At 41.3% G+C, this 23,001-nt stretch overlaps 1 protein-coding gene across 1 annotated transcript in view; it reads right to left on the reverse strand.

Annotated features, from left to right (window-relative positions):
• MAML3 (mastermind like transcriptional coactivator 3) overlaps positions 1-23,001 on the reverse strand; it is a 288,199-nt gene that overhangs the window by 87,702 nt on the left and 177,496 nt on the right. Inside the window, exon 2 of the mRNA XM_058838414.1 lies at positions 9,845-11,329. Coding sequence (XP_058694397.1) covers positions 9,845-11,329 — 1,485 coding nt within the window. The remainder of the gene's footprint in view (positions 1-9,844; positions 11,330-23,001) is intronic.

Raw genomic sequence — 23,001 nt, forward strand, 5'->3', positions numbered from 1 at the left:
TCTGTTGCTCTTGGTCCCTCCCTCCCCATTTCCAACCTCTCCTCTCCTGCTCTCCCCGCACTCTCTCCCCTCCCCCTGACCATGTGGACACCGAGGCTGGTGGCGGACACAGGTCTCTCCCTCTCTTTACCCTTATAATAAATTGCTTATACCTGAACAGCTTGACCCTGGAGAAGTCTCTCACCTCAAGCGAGCATTTTAGACACCAATAACTTGGTCCTAAGTTCCTAGCTGGAACATTAGTCAGTACTTAATGATGTTCTCCTCAAGCAAAAGAGCTGGGATGTATTCATGCTCCTGGGACAAACAAACAGCCTCTTTCAGTGTCATCAAAATGTTATTGAGGGGAGGGGGGTGGAGAGAGGACATTTAAGAAACACAAGGATTACAGCAAAGCAGGGGATTTTCTCTTTCTGGAAGTGCTTAATCTCCCAGACTTCCCTCTGTATTTCTTCCTCTTCTGCCATTTCTTGCACCTTACAGAGCACCATAGATAATTGTGGACACTATAATTAGGTCATTTCTGATTTTCAGACCTCTTCACAGTGCTACCCAAAATGAAGCTGTCACTGTGTGTAATCTTTGATTAGCTGCAACACCTCTGAGGTGGGAACTGCCTCTTCTGATGTGTGGCTCTGAAACCCTTCACAAAGCCCCACCACAGGAGAAATACCTAGATTTTCTTCCCTCACAGCATTGGGTGTTTTTTTTTTACAGCTTGATCAGGTGCACAGGACTGCCTGAAGGAGCAGTTGGGAAAGGATTGCCATGTATTCCCCTATTCACAAAGAGCCCATTTCCCCATTACATTGGTAACTAGTGATGGGTACATGGGGAGAGGAACCCTGCAGTTGTCCTTGTTCCCTAGGCTGGCTCTTTATGGGCACCAGCCCTTCTGTCCTGCCCACCACAAAAGCCAGCACCATTCCCAGCTAGCCTGCAAACAAGACAGAGGAGGTGATGCAGGAAACAGCAAAGGAGGATGTGTACAGCATGGAAAGTCAGCAAACAGTCCTCTAGATAGGGGAGGAGCCCATGCTGACTTTTCATAATTTCAGCCCCTGTTCCTCCCCCAATGATGTCTGTTTACCTGAGTACAGAGCCATTAGCCGGGAAGGAGTCACCTACACATTAAAAAAAAAAAAAAAAAGATTGAGGAAAAATAAAGAGAACAAGACGGAGGTTACTTTTAAGATAATCACAATCTAGTTCAAAGTAGTATTTTTAATTAGAGGATACCCTAATGCCTTTTTCCTTAACAATGGATTATTTGATAAGTTTCTTCACTACAAACTCCTTAACAGAGAGAAATCAGAGCAGAGGGAGAATGCAGGGAAAGAAAAGGAGGTCCATGGCAGAGCAGGCTGGGTGATCACTGTGGAGCAGAAACTCCATGAAACCTACTTAAGTGAGTTAAGCAGCAAAGACATTCCATCCTACACACAGTAAAGAGAGCACAGAATGTGCAAGAATAATTTCTGTTGCAAGAATATTTTTATATGTACAATTAAACTCTTATTGAAATACTACTTAAAAAACTAAATTTCAAGTTTGCTTGGAATTAAATCTCAGCTTGTATATGCCCCTTTGGAGGGAGATGGAAAGAGTTAATTTTTAATCCAGTCTCTTGTTCTCTTTACAAAGGGTGAGAAAGACAATGACACTATGTTTAAATTGAAAAATAAACTCCCAGACTACCCAGAAAAGGCTTTCCTAGCAATGGAATTTGCCAACAGTTTGTTTCCTGCAAAATAGAATAGTGAAAAGGCAATTATAAATCTAATGTCAAGTCTAATGTCATCAGAGATACATTAAATAACACTGAGGCTTAGAAATGCTGCTGAGGGTCGAAATGCAGCCCGAGATAGTCTGTTTCATCTCTTATAATCAGTATAGAGAGCAGTAAGAGCCCCAGATCTCAATAATCTAACGTTCATTGTTATATGCCTGATGAAGGCTAATCATTCATTGATTTATATATTCAGATCTTTAGAAATTATAAGGATGCTCCCAACCACCCCCATTTAAATGGTTATTCTGTGGAAATAAGGTGGGTCTGAATGTGTTCAGATCCAAAACAGTGCCAGAGAAAATGGGTGGACAATTGCAAAGCCTTCCCTTGGCCTTTCCAGCAAAGCCTATTCTCTTCAAATGCATCACAAGACTTGCTTGACTCCCACTACCAGCAAGGGAAAGCTGACCACCAATCTCATTAGTTAGCATTAGACCTGGAAGATTGGGCAAAGAAGAGAGAAAAGATCTTCCCTGTCCCTCTGAAAAAGAGATGAAGTGGAGAGCTCTTCCTGGCCCTAGATCTGTACTGTTAAATCTGACCAAGACTTGCTGCTGGTTTTATCACTACTGCAAACTACAAGGCCCAGTAAATCCACTGCACTCACAGCCTTCTTGCTTGTAGCTGATGAAGGAATTTTGGTACACATTGAGCAATTATGTCTCCTGTGTATTCAGTATGGACTGCAATTTGGAAACAATGTCATTTCGTTTTGTGATGATTTTCTAAGAGGACTATGTGAAACCTTAGAAATACATGCGCAACCAAAGATGAGCTTCCAAAAAAGAGGTCTGAAGTTGCACCAGAATCTTGATGGTACAGTTGGGTAAAATAACAGGTTGGATTAGAATGGAGGTAAGAAAAATCCCCAGTATTACATTATCTTATCATGATAAGATTCATAATTTAACATGTTTCCCCTTCACTGTAATATTCTGAAACCAAAAGGGGAAGGAAGAATCAAAGCTTTATTCTAAAAAGCAAACTGCTGTCCCAGATGGATACAGAACAGCTGGAAGTCAAGAATCCTAGGAGTTCAAAAAACAGGAAGACAACTACTACCTTCTCTTGAATATATATTAATTTTATGAGCTCATGATTTTAAAGCAATTTTAGGATTTCTGAATATTTCCAACCAGCAGTATTGTGAGGCATGAATTGACTTTTGTTTTAGACATTCAGACTTCTAAATTTATGAATTTAAACATAGGAATATACATTCGTGTAAAATTAAGCTCTGATTAATGTTTCTGAGATGTCAAGAAGCAAACTGGCAAAAAAAAATAGGAATTGTAGAAGGGAAATGAATAAATACAGGAGCAAGAAGAATTATAAATGTCTACACTCCAGGAAAAGGTAAAGCTAAGGACACATATGGACTTACAGAATTTACACAAAGACAAATCTAAAACTCAGATATTATCTAAGTGCAAGCTATGATTCAATCTGCATCATGGTTGGGTAATGCAAGATCCCAGACTGGAGAAAAAAGAATCAGAGCAAGTCAAACCAAAATACTCAGACAAGTGGTCATCAAGTTCTGGCAACTAGTAGTGAGGTAGTAAAGGCTAAACAGACAAAGTGCTCTCAAGGATAGGAACCTTACTCTTTGTCTTTGGAATGAGTCTTCTCTCAAAATAAAAATGGAAAATAACAAAATCTAACTCATGACCTGAACTCACTGTCTACATGAAAACAGGACAGTTTATTGGTTTGCAATAAACATGGAGAGTTACAAGGGCCTGAGGACAATAAGAAGTTGGTTACGGCTGGTATTCTGGTGGAATGGGTCATGAGACTGGAAAGCTTAAGCTGATGATGCTAACTTGCCCTTTCAGGAAAAAATGTTACAAAAAAACCACCAGGAAAGAGTAATTTCTATGTAAAATATGCTGCTACTGGCTATAGACATTTCAAAAGCACAGCACTTCACAACTGCAGTTGTAATGAATAAAACTGAAGGAGAGTTGATTGGCATACATTGAATATTTAAACTATCAGACCTGCTAAATAACAGGATAAACTGCTCTTTATGTAGCAATCTAGATCATGTAGGAAGGAAAACTGTAAAAAAAAAAGAAGTAAAATAGGGGGCATTTAATATATACTTTGTGCAGTCAGTGATACAAATTATCTGCTTCTAATATTTTCTTTACAGATGTGAATAATACACACTATAAGTCTTCAAGAAACTTGACAAGAAGAAAATCACACAACAATGTATTTTTATAAATCTTAAGCAAATTGAGAAGTTTCTATGAATCAAAGAGTTACCAGTACAACTGTGTTAAAGTGGAAAAGACCAGTTAATCTGACACACTCTCTAGCAAAACAATGGAACAACCCTCTACCAGCAACGATTTGGAAGATTTAACAGTGAATACTGGTCAGCATGGTTTCAGAAGAGTAGGTTTCACCGAAGAATTTAACAGAATCATAGGGTTATTTAGCCTGGAAAAGACCTCTAAGATCACAGAGTTCAGCCTTTAACCCATCACTGCCAAGTTCACCAATAAAACACGGCCCTTAGGGCCACATGTGCATGTCTTTTAAATACCTCCAGGGATGGTGAATCAATCACTTGCCTGGGCAGTCTGTTCCCATTTCTTTACAATAGAATGAGTGGTTTAGTTGGGGCATGGGAGCAATGCTCTTATACTTTGATTTTGCAAGGTTTAGGTTGGAGAAAAAATTGATATTGAAGAAAAAACATTGCCAAATGAAATGAACAAAGTTTGTATTACATTAATAACCCAGAGGTCACAAAATGAGGAAACACCAACAAGACTGAGTTTTAGGGTTATACCATGGAGATCTTAGCCAAATGCTATCCAGTGTTTGTTTCTAGTGATTTATGCTTACATGGCCTCCTTTACAACACAATGGGCAGATGACAGCAGGCATGGTAAGAAGGTTAGGCTATGGTCACAAAATGCCTGGTAAGATAGAATTCACCTAAGCACATTTTGTTAACCCATTTGTCCTTAAAAGTCTACTGGAGACCAATTTCCAGGGAATACATTTGGACTTTTGTAAAAGGCAGGCACAGCATCTAAACTCCAAGTCAAAGCTTTTGTGGAAAGCAGTATCTACAAGTCAAATATGGCATAGACAGGCATTCACTATAGATCTGTAGGCTGCTCAGCAAGTGGTGCTCACTGTCTCCCCTAAAATCTGGTTAGACAGTTGTTTCTCTGTCAGACTTTCATGCAGTGAATACAAATCTTTCTTCTTTACCTCCAGATAAACTTTTAAAAAAAGCCAAATTCCTGAACATCAATAATCAATTTTCTCACTATCTGAAAGATAACCTTCAAGAAAGTGTAAAATCTTTTTTACAATTTCAGAGACAGACACACCCCTTCACTTCTAAAGGACAATGATGATTATGTTTTGGAAATATTCTCAGGACACATGTCTCCCTTTATCTTTGGCATGCAAAAACAGACTGAGCAGATGATACATCTTGAATATGTAAGATTAAAACAAAGGACAGATAATTAAATATGAAGATATGTTTGCAGGATGGTGTACTTTCTCTCCTTCATTCACACCCCAACAATTTTAAACAATATAACTAGTGGTTTTACTAGGAAATAATTGCAGCATTCTCACAGTCCCTTGCTGTGGGGTACCCCCGCCCAGGAAGGCAAAGAGTTTGTTTCAGATAAGCAGTGTTAAAGTGAGAGGTGTGGTTTTAAAGCCCAGGAAAAATAAATTCTATCCTCTGCCTCTGGGTATGGGCCCTGTGAGCCCAGGAAGAGTTTCCCCAACCCCGGACCCTTGTGGGGTGGCAGCCCAGGGTGTTCTGATTGGTTCTGTGCCCCTGGAGCTTCTCCCTTCCTATGTCCCTATTAGACTCCAACCTTAAACTCCACTGTGGCTCAGTCCCATAAAACACCTACCCTGCCTCTATTCTGGGCTGTCTCTGGATTTAAGCTGAGTTTGCTCCTGTGTAGAATAAATGGTTTCCTGAGATCAACCAAGCAGAAACATGTCTCGTTGAGTCTCATATTGGTCACCAGAATCCATAACCTCCCTGGACTTCATCTGTGGAACGCAGCACCATGAAGGCAAATAGCAGTAGTCTGATTTGAATTTTCTTACACCCATGGAGAATTCTGTTTTCTTTTGACATCTTATTACTTTCCCTCAAACATGCGGCTCCAAACTTCAAATTTTGCCTCAGCCATTCAACTTTTATTCCTTTGGGCTGCTTTTTTCTTTTACCATTATGCTTTCATATTGACCAGCTGGAACCAAGAAAAAGCACAATTAATTATTCCTAAATTTCCCAAAGAAAACATTTTTACTTTTTCCTCAGTTTGAAATTACTTTCTGGTTCGAGGAAAAAGAGAAAAAAGTGCCTCCCATAAAACCTTGCCTACATCTCAAAAATTTAATGGGACATTTTAGCTTAAACAGCAGCATAATTTTTGAGAAGGAGGTGGATTAAGGCTTTCTTCCTTTTATTTCTAAAATTGTATAAGAAGTCTAAACAAAGCCACTGTTACATCTTGGTGTGGAACTGATTTCTTTTTTTATGAGATGAAAGCCAGAAAAGAAGAGGACCTCTATCCCTCAAATAACCAAACAACTTATCAGCCCTGTGAAAACCTACTTTCTGGATTAGCCTATGAGTCCCAGATAACCAAGAATGGAAGAGCCACCCAGAAAAAGCAAGAGCAAAAAGGGCAACACCTGCCACATAGTCACAGACTAACAACTGGTTTAGGGCAGTTCAGGGTACATGGAGCAAGGTAGAGATCGGGGAATTCTAAGTACGAGTCTGACAAAGTGGAGAACAGTCAGACATGAGGTACTATTAGTAGGACAGAGTCCTGATAAGGTAAATGAGCCAGGATCCACCATGAGTTTTGCTGGATATAGATGGGTCAGGATCTGCCTATAGTTTTAACACCCAGTTCCAGAAAAAAATCCCATCAAAATTACCTTCAGGCCACCTCTGGAAAAATCCCTGACTCAAAAATCCAAACCAGTATCTGCTTTGTGTAAAAACGCCCCAACCAGTGCTCCTGTGAAGAGAAACAAGGTATAAAATGAGATGTAGGACTTAATGGTTCAGGGTACATGGGTTGTTCAGCAACAGTATGTTGAGGGCTACATCTGCAGTGCCATTACCATTATTCAGTCTCCACAGGAAAGCAAAGGACCAACACATCTGATAGGAAGAGTCTCAATACCCACAGTGCAAAGATCCTTTAGAGAAATCCTACTTCTGTTGGATACTAGTTCTGCTACCTAAGCTGCTAATTTAGCACTCTGCCTGTCCAACCACTCACACACATATTGAGCAGAAAGGATTCCTCTCTTGACAGGAGTAGGCAGTGATGCTCAGCATGCCCAGGACACAAGCCCAGAGCACTGACACATTAACAAGACAGTCATGGACAGCTGACCTCCACAGAGCATTTGCAAGGCTCCAGCTGGACTGAAAAAAATTATGCTTCTCTCTAAAATACACTCAATGACTGAAGCAATGAGTTAATAAAAGTATTCTACTTATTAAAACAGAAGTACCTCAGGCACAAATGGGTTTTAATTAGCATCCGTTCATATGCACAGAACTAAGCCATACCTAAATTTAACAGCAGTACACAGAAAATAAGACAAGGCACTTAAGTATATGTCAGACGATCTCTAAATCAGCTTTTGGTTCTCAATGCCCTTGTAAGAGTAACTTGACAGAAGCATATGGTCTGTACTGCTAACTATTAGATGCAATAAGTAGATTCTTTTTCTCCTTAAACATAATTTGTTAAATCATTGTGATTATTTAACACAAACATAAACTTTTACAAATCTCTGTCAAACCCCAAAACTACAATGAAAGTAGAAAGTATAAACTGACAGAAAGATACATTCACTTTACATTCAGATATGTATTTCAAACTGAAGAGTGCAATATTCTTATTTTTCATCTGTGACTATCAGCATGTAATAAGTCATAGAATCAGATAATCTGCATCAGTCTGTTTAACTTCATAATATCAACATTTTTACCACTTTTGCAAAAACAGTAAGTTCCATCATGCACATCTCACAATAATAAGCTTTCTAATTTTCCATAGGAAAATGCTTTTCAGGGAAGAAGGAGAGAAAGCAGGAAGAAATACATTACCGTTAGAAACTTATTATTTCAACCTTTCTCACCAAAATAAATCCTTTCAGTGTAGGCAAGTGGGTTCCACAAATAGTAAAGGACCTTTTGATGTCTACACAAAAGCAAGAAGTCCCTCATCCTGGGTGGATCAATAAATGTGAATTGCACATAATATATAACAAAGTATGGCTCTGCCTTAAGTTTCTTCTTTGCTTGTCACAGAAACGACTCAATATCTGGACTTGTTTATGGAAGAATGTCTAGTTCTATCCAAACATCTAGCTTTTCCTACATTAAAAAAAAAAAAAAAAAGGAACTAAGTGAGATTAGATATGTGAAACCTTGGCTACCCATTCATATTGTGGAATTGCAGAGAGATATTAACATGAATTTCTTGACTTATGAAATGGAGGAGATGGAATTAACTCTTTCACTCAGGCAGTTCATCCTCTCAGCTGCTTGATGTGTCTTTGAGTTCAATAGATTTAACAAGAGCAAAAGAAAGAAAGAATAAAGCATTAGGCAGCATGACCAAGAATCCTCTGCCTCTCAGTTACAAACTGACAAATCTGTAGCTACAATTACAGTCTGAGTTCCATGTCATTATTGCAGTATTTCTCTCTATGAGCCTTCCCAAAAAGAAAAGGTTTTAGACCACCTATGTCTAATAAAATAGGCAAACAGAACGAATATAAAAATACGAACCTTTGAGCTGTCATCATACATCCTGAACCAAAACCAGGAGGTAGATGAACATTTCTTTTTGTTTTGCAATTAATTTTAAATAATATGTGATGTGCTCTGACCTGGTAAAGCTCCTACTTCTCCTTATTGGTTGATCTCCAAACTCTATAAGCTGAAGGAATGACAAAATTTGCTGTATTTCTACACGCATTACAGTGTGAGTCACAGATAAACCATGGTCAGAATGAAGTATTCCTTGTAGGTGGTGTGGAAACATCTAATTTAGTGAAGAGTTGCTATGCTAAAATGATCAACCAACAATTCTATCAGTGTATATCAGACTTCTTGACATGTTCTGGTGTCACATAACTTCTGTGAAGGCATCACCTACTTAGGGAAGTCATTATTAATTACAATAAGGATACCCTGCTAACCCAGGAGGCGATAGGGCCTTGATGTAACCACTATTCAAATTGGTTATTAACTCATTACAAAGTTCATTCCCAAGCCTGGCAACTGCTGCACCAGAGTTTAGCATGGAATACATGTGAGACAGTGATGCCAAGGCTCTGAAGGCAACATGGCTTTAGCCTCTTGCTGAAAGACAAAATACTTGGGGTTGCTAAAGACTGCTTGAAAGTCCCAGAAAAAAACATGTCATCTCATCATCATGGTCCAAGCACCACTAGAAGCATTCTGTTATTCTTACTTTTTCTGGTCAAAACCAAAGGCACTTGACAGCCAAAATGTTCTTCCTTTGCTCCCAGAGCCAAAATGCCAAAAATGCTGTTTAAAGCTGGCTTGATCTCTACCCCAAGAAGAAGGGACCAACTGCTCCATCTTTTTGTTACAATGCTAACTACACTGTGGGAAACAAAGCCATGCAGTGGTTTGGGATCTACAACCTACCAAGTCTTGCATTATGAAAAAAAAGGAAACAAACCCTCCAAGGAAGAGTGACTTCTGACCCAAAATTTGCCAGAGTCACCCTAAGCACTCATCAGAAGAGGCACAGGGAAAGAGCAGTGAATTAACAACAGGTCTAAAGTATAATGCAACATAATTTTAGTTGTTTCTTAAAATAATCAGGCTTCAATACCACATGAAAAATCCAAGAAGCATCTGCAACAATATTCCAGGCTTTCCAGGAGAAAGAGGAGGCAAATGGAGGAGACTGGACAAAGAAGTACTAAGCTTTGTATTGGCCTCTTGTTGTTGCCCACATGTTGTGCACTCACACTTACCTGACCAAGGGCAGGGAGTGTTGGATATGCCAAGGGCTGATTTATCATTCCTTTCTGCTTCATTATGAGCATGCGTTTCTGCTCCTCACTCAGGTGTGCCATCTGAGCTGGCATCTGTGTCTGCTGGGACTGCTGCTGCTGGATGTATGGCATCATGGGGTTCTTCCCAGGATTTGCCATTGGTGGGGTCATCCTCTGACTCAGATCAGTACTGAAATGGGTCAGTGGTTTGGTGTTGCCATAAGAAAGCATATTGGGCTGTTTACTCAATGAGTTTGTACCCAAATTATTTGGCTGCTGACTGATCATGTTCATGTGATTTTGAGGGAGGTAGTTATTAATCGTGGTCTTCTGGGAATTGTTTGCCATAGGAGGCACTATTGGGTTTTGGTTGTTAAAGGCTTGAGAATACATCATTGGACTATTTGGTTTGTCTGCACCAAAGGGTCCTCCATAGGGACTAGATGGAGGCCCCACTGGTGACCAACATGAGGGCTGATTTGGATGTTGCTGCTGCTTCTGCTGCAAGAGCTTGGCTCTTTGCTGCTGCTGGGCTGCCATCTGCTTGAGCTGCTCAGCTGGGGACAGGTCAGCACTTGGCAGGCTCATTGGCCCAGGCCCCGATCCTGCCATGGCTGATGCTGGGTTCATCCGGAAGCCGTTTCCAGAGCGCGCCTGCATCTGTCCAGGAGTGTGGGCCTGGCTGGGAGTCTGAGGGGACTGGACAACACAGTTTCCTGGTGATTCAGCAGGGACTGGGGCTGGTGGTGCGCTGGATGCAGAAGAAATGCTGGAGACTATGGAAGTGTTGGAAAATGGAGGACCAGAAGAAGATGATCTGACCTGGGGAGACCCTAATGGGACACGAGCAAATGGAGAATGGGATGGATCACTTTTTACGCTTGCACTCTCCTGAGTCTCTGTGCCAGGCCTGGGAAATTCGGGCTCTTTCTTCTCTTCAAAGTCTTCATTGAACAAATCCTGTATATCATCTTCTGGGACAGTGTTTGCCAGCTCATCTATGAGCTCTTGCCACTCCTGATCATTTAGGTTAATGTCTGAGAAGAGCTTGTTCTGATTCGAAAGAGATGTTTCAGAAGTGTCTATGCAGTTGGAGTCATCTGAAGGCTCTTCCTTTAGTTCCTTGTTCTGCAGGATGTTAAAACTATCATCCAGCTCATTGCAGCCATTAACAGGGAGCTTTATCTCAGAAAGCCCACCATTTTCACCCAAGTCTTCTAGACCACTCCTGTGAGTTCCACTGTTCTGCAGGGGCAGGGCAGCTTTCATGTCAAGCTGGTGAAGAGGAGAGACAGCAGGCAAAGGCAAATTAATGGGCAAGCTGTTGATTGCCTCAATGCCTGGCAAATCCTTTCGTGTCCGCTTGCTGGTTGGAGAAAAGTTCCCATCACAAACTCTGTTCTGCTGTTCTCCATTGAGAGGTGAACGTGTGCCTTCCAACTTCCTTTTGACTGTCTCTTGAAGCTTAAAGAAAACAAGAGGAATGAAAAAAATTAGCCATTTGCAGATGTAAAAGAAGTGCTCATGGGCACTGTGACAAGGTACTCCTCATCAAGCCAGTGACAATAAATTTTAAAACTGATTAGGAAGTTTCTTTGATTTCATTCTTATGCCCTGATCAATTTGAAAACACAGTCTAAAAACCAGCAAACAACCAAACACCTCCCCCTGTCCCAAACAAAACCTTCCCTTAACTAGGAAAGCAGAACTGTACAATATGACTCTGCTTTCCAAGATGAGTCTGTGCTACCTTCTAAGAAATTTAGGGAGCAAGTTGTCTAATTCAACATTTTAGTGTCTAATACAGGGATGAGATTTGAACAGTGTGCCTAACACAGTGAGGATTCTTAAACTGGAAAAAAAAAAAAAGGAAAAAGGAATCACTAAAATTTACCACTCACTCTGAATTTTTTTTTGTTGGAAATTTCTAGAAGCTTCTTTAAAAATAACTGCAATACTACTTGTATTGAAATGTGTTGTTGACAAAAAAAAAATTAACATAGTTTCTTTTGATTAGCCATGTGTTTTTGGTTAGCATATTGAGAATCACTTCTAAGGAAGAAAAAAAATACATCCACCCTAGAAAATAGAAGGCATTTTGCATAATGTTATTCAAATAATGAAAAAAAGGAAATCAGCTATGTGCTAGAAGCTAACATAAAACATAAATAGCTAACAGAAATAATAGCATGACAGATCTATAGAAAAGCAAATAAATTGGAATATAAGAATTTTATAAAAATTGTGTATTAACATCAGCTTTAAGTCAGGTTACAGAAGCACAGCAAAGAACTTTAGCAAGCAACAGTGCTCTCCACTCACAAGCTGAGTCCGTTACTTATGTACAAGGCTAAAAAAAGCATCTCTCTTCAGCTAAGGCAGAAAACAATAGTGGGGAGGGGAGGAAGCAAAGAGGTCACAGGTCTAACAAATGCCTTTAGGACACACTTGCATCCTTGATACTAGAACAATAGAAGACAAAATACTGAAAGATTTAATCAGTTTTTAAAGTATTCTTGCTGGGAAGAAAGTCCCAGATAGGCAACTCCCACCCCTTCCCTAACCTAGAGGTCCTCAACCTTCTTTCTTCTCACAATCCAGATCCTATTTATTTCTCCCATCCCAGAGGGCTGGTTCCCCTTTCATTCCATGTGTAAGACAGACAAGCAAACCCATATCTTGCCCAGGCTTTGGAGGGAGTGGTTCTTGGAAGGCTGTACTCTTTACCTACCCCTCAGGCCAGCCTGGCCTCTTTCAGCACACAATGCAGAGGAATGTGGCCAGTGCAGGCATTGCTGCAGCCACAACTGAGCATGCATGGGACACCAAGCTACAGGTGAGGCTACTCTTCAGCAGAGAGCCAAGCAGAAAGACAAGGCTAGGAGTCTAAGCAGACCACCAATTCCTTGATTTGCACTGGAGCAGAACAGCTTTTTAATGTGGGAAAATAACTAATACGTGAATATGAGTCCCCAGTGGGTCACTGTTGGAATAAATGACCAAGACTTTGCTGCCTGTTCTGCCTTGCACAAAGCCAGTATGTGCCAAGCCTCCTGCAGGCAGAAATTCCTCCACCTCATGCCTTCTGTGGTGCCACATAGACCAGTTGCTCTGTAACCACAGCCTCTGCCACATGGCTGGTCTCCTCCTCTGGTGTCTGGTCTTAAAACCCTGAATTTGGAGAGTTGCGGATGTTCATCTTGGAGATGAGAAAGTTCTGAGCTCACCTTTATAGCACCTTCCAGTACCCAAAGGGCCTACAAGAGAGCTGGAGAGGGACTTTCTACACATGATAGGACAAGGGGTAATGGCTTCAAACTGACAGATGGTGGGTTTAGATTAGATATTAGGAAGAAATTCTTCCTTGTGAGGATGGTGAGGTGCTAGCACAGGTTGCCCAGAGAAGCTGTGGATGTCCTGTCCGTGGAAGTGTTCAAGGCCAGGCTGGATGAAACTCTGAGCAACCTGGTCTAGTGGATGGTGTCCCTGCCCATGGCAAGAGGGTTGGAATTAGATGATTTTTAAGGTCCCTTCCAACCTGGAGCATTCTGTGAATTTATGCTTATGCAACTCTGTAGCAGCTGTCCATACCCTGAGTCTCTCCTGCCCCCAGTTTCTGGAGATGAGGGAACAGCATGGCCACTGGTTTGCACCAAGAAGTTCTTCTCCCTGTGTTGCAGGCTGTGATGGGGAACTAGCCTGCAGCAAGAAGGCTGTGAAGGTCCATGTTTTGGGCCCTCCCTATCAAGTCCCTGTCACTGCGCTCCCACTCCTCTCCCAAATGCAGCAGCTCTTGTCCCCATGAGCTCCACAGATGCAGGTGGGAAAGCACACTGTGCCACTCTCTCTAGCTTAAAGCCTGGCATAGTCAGGTTTAGCAGCCACAAATCCTGCAACAGTCTGCAGGAACCCACCAAGCTGCAGAGTACAGAGCCCTGCAGGAGAGCATCACCTTCTCATCTCTCTGTGCCACAGCAGCAGAGTTCTGCTAGCAAGAGGCGCTTGCCCAGAAGTCGTAACTGATTCAATTACTACTGTGCCAGTGGAAAGGAAGTCCAGGAGTAGCACAAAAGATCAAAATCAGATCTCACAAGAGGGCTTATGGTATGGCTCTCACCTCTGCTGCCTCCCTCCCTTAAAATCCCATGTTAAACTGAACACTGGTGTGTGGCATTACAGCTCCCTGCTGCTTTTTGAATCATGTATCTGATGTGCTGTAGAATCCTACAGCTGAGTTGGTTCCACTCATTTTTATATAACCCTGGATCAGACCCTGGAGAGAGGAAAGGATGGTACAGATGTAATGTAATGGCACCGCCTCACAAGTACAACAGCACAGCCCCAGGGCAAGAAAAGAAAGAGCACGAACTGGCCTTAAGTGCAGGTGGCCAGTTGATATAATGGGTTAAAATAGCATATTTAAATATTGCCCCTAATGGGCCACTCACACAATTTACAGCTGAAATCACCCATTTCAACTCCTAAGCCATCTCATTACAAAGTCACTATTGCCACATCAGAAAAACAAACAGCAAGTGACTCAAGACCAAGCTCAGTGGGCATGCACAGGCTAAACCAGGATTTGAAGAAATGTTTAAAACCTATTGTGGCCTTTAACCCAAATTCATATTGACCAAATGCTGGGCTAAAGTAAGAACAGAACTTGGTGACAGGCTTCTCATCGTGAAGTAAAGTTCCTGTAAGGAAAAGATGGGAAAAAGTTTGTCTTAACGACAAGGGATGGAGTAACGTGTGATTATATCCTGAGGAATACAAGTCAACTGACTCAATATGTTTTTCAAGTTTGAATGAATACTTTACAAAAATATTGGTAAGAGTGATACACGTTTACATGGTTTCACACTTTCAAATTTTAAAACATTTACTATTTTATCCTGAATCTATCATCTTTTTTGTATATGAATGTTTACCAAAAGAATCAAAACTATCTAGTGGCAAATAACCAGCTCTAAAAATATCAGTTCCTAAAGTTTCATCATGTGCTGGAACATGGATGTCCCCCTGTACAAATATACAGTGACTTTAGTGAAATAAAAGCAGGCCCAGTACATAAATATTCATAATTATGTTCATTATGCATTACAACAAAAAGCAGCTTGACATGGAAACTATTTTCTATAAAATATGAAACATACAGAAGTTGTGCCTTGCTGCAAAAAGAAATTAAATTAAACTTATTCTAAGTTTGTATCTCCGCACTGTTGACCTTCAGAGACTTTAGGATTGGGGGCATTAACAGGCACTAATATTTTTATTTTCTTTGTCTGCTCATTGAAAAACTGTAGGTAGACAGAAACTTAACATCAAAAGTTTGTTTGAAGGCAACATGATGGGTACAACCTTTGCATGTGGAGAAGCTCCTTGACTCAAGCATTTTGGTGGAGTTGTAAGCCATAACAATAGATGCATCTCCTTTTTTTGAGGTACAGCACAGAAATATTTTTATCAAATGATTTCATTATTTCACTCCCAACCACCGTATTAACTCCTGAATTTCTTGGATATCCTATGCTGAGCATATACTGGCAAACATTTTACCACCACCAGGATTCCACAGTGTCTTAGACTAAAACCCCAGCACCTCCCCTTCCCTTCCCTTCCCTCCATAAACACAATCCTCGAAGCAAAATAGTGTATTTTAAAGTACTCTCCCTCTCCTTCTTAGTACAAGTACACAGTTTGTGCATGTTTTACAGCATGTATTGTGAAGATATTAGCGAGAGTTGAGAGATTTATGTCTAGGAGCAGAAGACTGTTGACACCTAAAATAAAAATAAAATAAAATAAATAAAAATTAAAAAAGAAAAAAGAAAAATAAAAGAAAAATATCAAACTCAAAGGAAAATGTAGAAATAAAACGACCTCCTTCCAACTTCATAAGCCTTTAGCTTTATTCACACTACATATTTGGTTGATGAATCTTCATTTCACTGCAGTTTTCTACCCCAAAGTACAAGATGGTGAAGCAGGACTCTTGACTCTTTATATGCCTTTGTAAAAAATCCAGTTGCAGAGTGAGAAAAGGTCAAATTTTGGCAGGCTGACTTTTTAAATTACTTTCAATTGGAGGAGAAGCAGGGGGACAGAGGTTGTGCACGCAAACATACACTGACCAATAATCCGTCTAATCCAAACCATCCTGAAATCCTTGGCAGAGCTGCTTGGACATGCTGTGACAGACCCAATAGATAAACAAGAATGTGTGGGGGCTGTCAGCAGGGCTTTCATCTGTGAGGAGAAGCTGCTCTGCTTCATCTCACCAGCAGCAATCCATTTTTCAAAAGAAATGAGACAGAGGTACTGTTGTTATAGCAACAGCCGAGCCACTTGGCAGCCCATCCTCCACTGTGGAGCTGCCTTTGGTGGGCGGCTGTTCCAGTTGTACATGGGGAGTGACTGGGGCTGTGGCAGCAGAATATCCTTTCATTGCTCCTTAAAAAAACCCCACAAAAACCAGAGAGAAGTGGGGAAGCCGAGGCTAAATTTTCTCTATGCCAGTAGAAGCTGGATACAATTCACAGGGTCTAACACAGGTCCACTTCTCCTCTGTGAGCCCCCACATAAGGAGGCTGATGTCACTTCTACAGATGTTTTTGTGTACCATCTACATGTAGCCACTGACTTTCCTCTCCCTAGGGCAGTTTTAGCCACTTCAGTACAAGACAAGGGCAACAATTCTGAGAGGTCTGGTCCACTTGGTTCCCCTGCTCTGCTGGAATGTGCCCTCTCTGAAGCTATTGTTGCTCCCTGTGGGAAAGCAGAGAAACAAGCCAAAGCCCAAAGTCCATCTTCCTCAGAGGATATGCATGTTTACAAAAAACAAGGGTTATTATCTTCTCCACATTCTCCTCTGTTACTCTTTCTGTTAAAAATTGATCTATTCAGTTCTTCATGTTGAATCAGTCTGCCCCACCCGTCATCATGACCTTCAGTTCCTTTCCATGAAATGAATTCAAGTCTTGGGCCTTCCTCCAGAGTTTCTATTCTCCCTTCCACCAGTGTGTCTGTTCCTGAGTTTGCCTCTGCTTTCTTCTCCCTTCTTTTCCTGGAGCTTCTCCAGAAAGATCTTGATACGTCTTACCTCCAACAGGGATTACTTACCATGAGCTCTGCCAAACACCACCCCAATTCATTAATCTCCAGCTAGCACCCTAAAGACTGAGTCAAGTTTGCTACTTCTTGTGCTGCACTCAAATCCTATCAACAATTTAGGAAGAGTCCCAGGAGTGGCTATGAAGTGACAATAAACAAGTGGATTCAACACGACAGCATCTAAGATTAGTAAGGAATAATCTCCACTGCCATTTGCATGCCAGAAATTGAGCTTCATTATCTGAAAGGATTTTTTGCACACACCTCCTTGCTGTATCACCTCTGATGCTGCCATTCAAAAGTCGGTGTTGCCAGAGCGCCACTGCCTGAGGTACAGCCACATCTTGTCACCAGTGTTTTAAGTCCACCAGCTCCATTGTGGCCTCCCAATGACACTTGCTGCAGTGTCCTGCAGAGGTGGTGGGGAGCAGAGGACAGCCTTTCAAAAACCCCTGTTAGAGCTGAACTCAGACAAGCAGCCAAGCAACATGAAGGTGAGTTACAGATTACTACTTCCCACAAATTAGAGTATTTCATACATCCAACCACATCTCTACTCTTAATTTCTTCATGCTGCTGAAAGCATGGCACTGATGCCTGCTAACTCACTGGATATAGTAAATTGATTTTGGAGCACAATTGCTCATTTAAAGCATATGCTGTTTTGCACCATGCTAGACCTGGCTGCCCAGCTCTTATTGGCCAGGGCAATGTTTCAAATATACAGGAAATTCATGTTGTAAAATCTGTCTGAAGTTGGTAAAATCTTATCCTGCCAACCTAGCAGTAACCTGTTCAACTCTGCAGGCTCACAGAGTACCCTCTGCCTCAGGAAAGGGATCAACCTTCTGTCCCTTACCCTGCAAAGGGCTGCTGGGATCTCTTGTCATCACCCTTGGTTTTGCCATCAGTCACCAGAAGAACAAAATACCTCCCAGTAATAGTAAAACAATGATCAAGGCACTGGGTAAACCTGCAGGAGTTAGCAGAGAGGAAAACAATCTTCTTCCTCACATTTTTGCCAGTCAGACAGGAAGGGTTGCTCTCTGAAAAGCAAGAGTAAACAGTTTTGGTGCCTGAATGCAAAGCTGGTAGCACAGGCCCATTGCTAGAGCTGCCTGCCAGCTGTCAGGGCCCCAGCCACCTGTCAGCCTCCCAGACACCAGCAGGAGCTGGATCACACTGGGAGATCAAGCTGAGAACAGGGAAGAAGAGTAACAAAAAAAGGCACTGCATGAGAACAAAATAGCAACAGCACTGGGGAAGTCAAACCAGGTAAATGCTGTGACTCCACCTGCACTCAGTCGGCCAGGTAAGGATGTTGGTATGTGCTAAAGGAGCTTGAGAAAAGCTGAGTGCAAAGACATTGCACAGCAAGTTTAACTGAACTTTGGAGCACAAATTATTTAATGGATGGAATGCTGTTATCACTGTCAAAGAGCCTTCCCACCCAAGTGTATGATCCACATGGTTTACTCCTCTTCAGATCTATCTAATTTAAACCTGCTTTGGTCCAATGGGGTAAACACTGGTAAAGCAGTAAACCTCATTGCTTTGGGAGTGCCAGCATTGCTCCATCTGTGCGAAAGTCTTAGGAAGGTGCTAAGAGCCTATAAGCTGAACTACTGAGCTGGCAGTCCTTACTGCTGCCTCTCAGCAGTAAGACGAACACTCAGCAGACGAACTCTGCTCTCTCTGAAATTGTCCTTTGCAGATGGCTTGAACTAATTTTCAAGGTGTGTTATGAGGCTTTAGTCAGGCAGCCTCCAACTGACTATTCTGGGAGTTGTCCTGAGAAGTCTTCACCCTTTCCAATCTGCTTTGTATCTGGACAGAAGGGAGAGTAATGATAAAAAGCAGGCTTTTAATAAAAAAGTCTTCTTCTTATCATTAAAAAAATAAAAGAGATTATTAAAGCTGTGCCTCCCAAAGAACTACAAATCAGGGTAGAAAGAAATGCAGGAACCTCTTGTATTTTAAACTAAGAAGCAGCAAAACAAAACACAAGTGTTGTTGCACATGCACCATAGCTACTCAGTTGCTCTTTAAACTGTGTATCTGACACTAGGAATGGTTTCCTGGGGAAAATCTTGTCCCAGCTCATCCTTGGATGAGCACAAGATGTAGCAGGCTAGTGAAGTATGCTCATTGCATCTGGCCTGCCTAGCAAGGGTTTTGTGAGACATGAAAGTATTCCTGTCTTCTGCAAAGAAGGAGCAGCTCTGTGACACAGCCTTTCCTTTCCTTGTCATTGAGGCACCCAACAGGATGTGAGATCTGTTCCTGATATCAGAACTGACAGACTAAAACCTTGTCTAACTGACGTAAGGAAAAAGCCCTTCCAGTAAGTACAAGTAAATTGCCTTCCAGCTGCTTGCAAAATGCTGCCATGGCACAACCTACATACATAATATATGACACCAGAATATTCTCAGAGAAACTCCAAAAAAAGAGCCAGAAGAGATGGTGAAGGCATGACAGAAGTCCCCGGATGACATCATAGATTTCCCTGGACTGTGAGTTTCTACTGGATCTCTTTTACTACCAAAGACTGTCCAATGTAGGATCTCTAGAAGACAGATAGCAAACTGACAGAAGGCTGAACCCAGAAATGGCACAGTCTTCCATTCATATCACTGGTGTTAACTCCCAACACACATCACCTCATGGCAACATAGTTACTTATTCCATAGCTGCATGAAGCAGCACCTTTCAGTTCCTCAAATCAGTGTGGGCTAAGAAATTTCAGGGATTCCTCTAAATGGCTAAGTTCAAGTTCATGCTTTTTGAAGCAAAGTGCTTCATACAATTGGAAAATGAAGGAAATGAGAGTCACATAGTCTATACACCATACCTGTTCAGGCCCACACATTTTAGTCACCCTCTTGGGGAAACATCATAAATGAAACTTCCACTTGAAAATAATTTAAATATCAAATTAACAGATTTCAGCAACTAACACATTAAAAGAAAAATCTTGTGAGTCAGTCATTCTGTGCTGCAAACAAAATGGTGAATTTAGCCTCCTCTTCTCCATCTGTTCCCTGTGCCTGAATGGGCAGCTTGGCTGAGGACGTAGGTCAGATGAAGATTTCTCTGCAAGGACAAATACCTTTAAAGGAATGCAGGTTATCTAGGTACAGATTGAACAACTAATGATACAGTAAACATAGCAAAGGAGACCCAAGCATGGGGGAAGAAGAGAGAAATTAATGTTTTGCATGGTAATTAATTCTCATATTTTTTCTACATTTTAATTGTTTGCAAAGTAATGAGACATCTTTTGGGGAAAGGAAAAAAAAAATCCAACATGGGATGGATGAGTTTGGAAATAAATTTGTGCTAAGCTACTGACCATTTAAAAAATAAATAACGAAATATAATAACTGAAAATCCCAAAATAGAAAAATATGTCAGAGACAGCTTCTTCCTTCAGTGAAACAATTCCCTGATCAGCACAATCAGCTTGGTCCATGTCTGGGAAAGAAGAGCAATGCAGGAACTGGTTGTTCATCTTGCCTTTGTATATCTCTTTAAAAGAACACAGGCAGCAGCAGTTTTGAAAGACTCCTGGACAAAACCCATGGCTCAGTCCTGAGAGGTGCTGAAGCCCTCGGGTCACAGAACCATAGAAAGGTCTGGGTTGGAAGAGTATCCTGTTTCAACACCCCTTCCATGGGCAGGGATAACACCCCAGACCAGGTTGTTTAGGACCCCATCCAACATGGCCTTAAACACACCCAGGGTGAATCCCATTAAGTTCACTAGGAATTAAGAGTGCATTGATAAGGTCATTTCGACTGCATCCAAATTTCTTCAGAGATAGACACTATGTCTGATGGAACAACTACTCTTTGCATTCATTTTTTGTCTCCAATGCAAGTTATAACCAGTACTTGGTGGGGGGGGGGGGGGGGGGGAGGGAATAAAAAAAATAAAATAATAATAATAAAAAAAAAGCAAAGAGCAGGATCACTGAAGATCTGTGGAGACTCAAGGAATTCAAGGACTGTATAGGATGCCCCAGACATGTTCTGATTTATTCTGAGTACAGTTTGGGAGCTATTTGCTATGGGCTAAAGGCCAGACAGCACTGAACAGCAGATTTGCCCTAAATATGGCCAAGTAAACCATACAAACTTAAGCTCTTTGTGACCTCAGTACCTCCACCTCAAGCTGACCTCAGGTCTCACAAAGGCACGCGGCACAACTGATAGAAAAGCACGTCTGGTCTTCTAGCTCCCAGCAATTACCAGAGTCACAGACTCACAAGGCTGGACCTGCTGTGTGGCATGAACTGCAGATGTACTATTTAAGTCTACTGATGAAGTGTAAAGAAAAAGATTTTAAGCAAATGAAGGCCCTGATTCAGCACAATATTTAGGCTATGGTTCACCTTGAGAACATTAAGCAACCCAAAATAGAAAGAATGGTTTATGTAATGAATGACAACATCAGATCAAGACCTTTGCTCAGGTCTTACCTTCTTTATTTCATTCACAGCAGCTGTCTCCATCCCAAGATAAACCTCTTCCTCTCTCCCCTCTTATTCTGAATACACATACACAGTATTGAACTCACGTCAGGAATGGCAGGAAGATGCCCAAATCCCAGAGGTGTGTAAGGCTTTGGGATCCCTCTACACAAACCAAAAAGATTACCAGAGAAACGCAGGCAGTGTTCTGCCAAACAGGTCACATTCCCAGTTAGTTGTGGCCATGCACCACATTACAACCAAGCACTTTTATCTATTTGTGTATCTTGAAAACAGCTCTCCAAGGGAAGGAATTGCAACTCATAATGCTATAGATGTCTGTACATTCCCAGTGCACACAACACAGGTTCTTTTTTTTTACTTTTTTCCTTTTGCTGTTAAAAAAAAATTCTCTGTTTTTTCCATACAAGTGCACATTCACGTGTTAGTCACTGCCCATGATGCTCACATGGATTTTAATCTCAGCAATCTATGCATGCTAAGCATATATTAGCAGCTAATTAAAATTAAATTTAGACTTCAAGTCCCATTTACCACTGAAAGTTTATGCCCTTAACAGTGCTAAATAAGTGCAAGGCAATAAAGCACTTCTTGTAGGCAAAGACCATGTCACAGAGAACACTACAGTTCTTTCATAAATCCCTTGAAGCACTAGACATCATAGTTTGCTGTTGGATAAACCAGAGAAATGCATTATAAACCAGTGTGAACTCCCACTAATATTATTTATCTTTCTAAAGGACTTGTCCTTCCCTCCTTTTTCTTGTGTTGTAGGAATGTGTCTTGGATTGCAATGCAAGATGTGACCAAAAGTATGTATTCTATTACCAGCTGTTAAAACCAGGTGGGGCAGTGTTCTTTATCTCTTCCACCACCCATCCTCCCTCCAGGGTGATATCTTCTGTTAATGGGCCATTGACTCTCACTGCATGACTGATAAAATTACATCATCCATTGTGAGATGCTCCACCCAGGGGGAGGAGCCAAGAATTCCTACCTGGATATAATCCGAGACTTGGAACACCACAAAAAGCCTTTCTCCACTGGATTCACAGAGGAAAACAAGACCCATCTACACCACCACTGGACCTGCAGAGAAAAACTACACCCTTTCTACAGGATCATTGCTTCAACAGAACCATATCTGTCTCTCCAGGAGGACTGCAGCCACGATTTAATTGGACTGCTACCAACACCCTGACCAGCAGGGTGTCAGATTGTATTCTGACTCTTAGTGGGTTGTTTTTTTGTTGGTTTCTTTTGTACTACTGCATTTTTATTTTAATTTCCTTAGTAAAGAACTGTTATTCATATTCCCATATCTTTGCCTGAGAGCACCTTGATTTCATTGTTAGAATAATTTGGAGGGGAGGGGTGGAGAGTAGTTTACATTTTTTTCCTTTTCAAGGGAGGTTTCTGCTTTCCTTAGCAGACATCTGTCTTTTCAAACCAAGACAGAATGATAAGCCACCTAGTACTAAGTGCTTTTAATTTGTTAGTCTGAAGACAGTACTCTTGGTCTGCTACC

Source organism: Poecile atricapillus, chromosome 4, assembly GCF_030490865.1.
Source record: "Poecile atricapillus isolate bPoeAtr1 chromosome 4, bPoeAtr1.hap1, whole genome shotgun sequence".
Taxonomy (NCBI): domain Eukaryota; kingdom Metazoa; phylum Chordata; class Aves; order Passeriformes; family Paridae; genus Poecile; species Poecile atricapillus.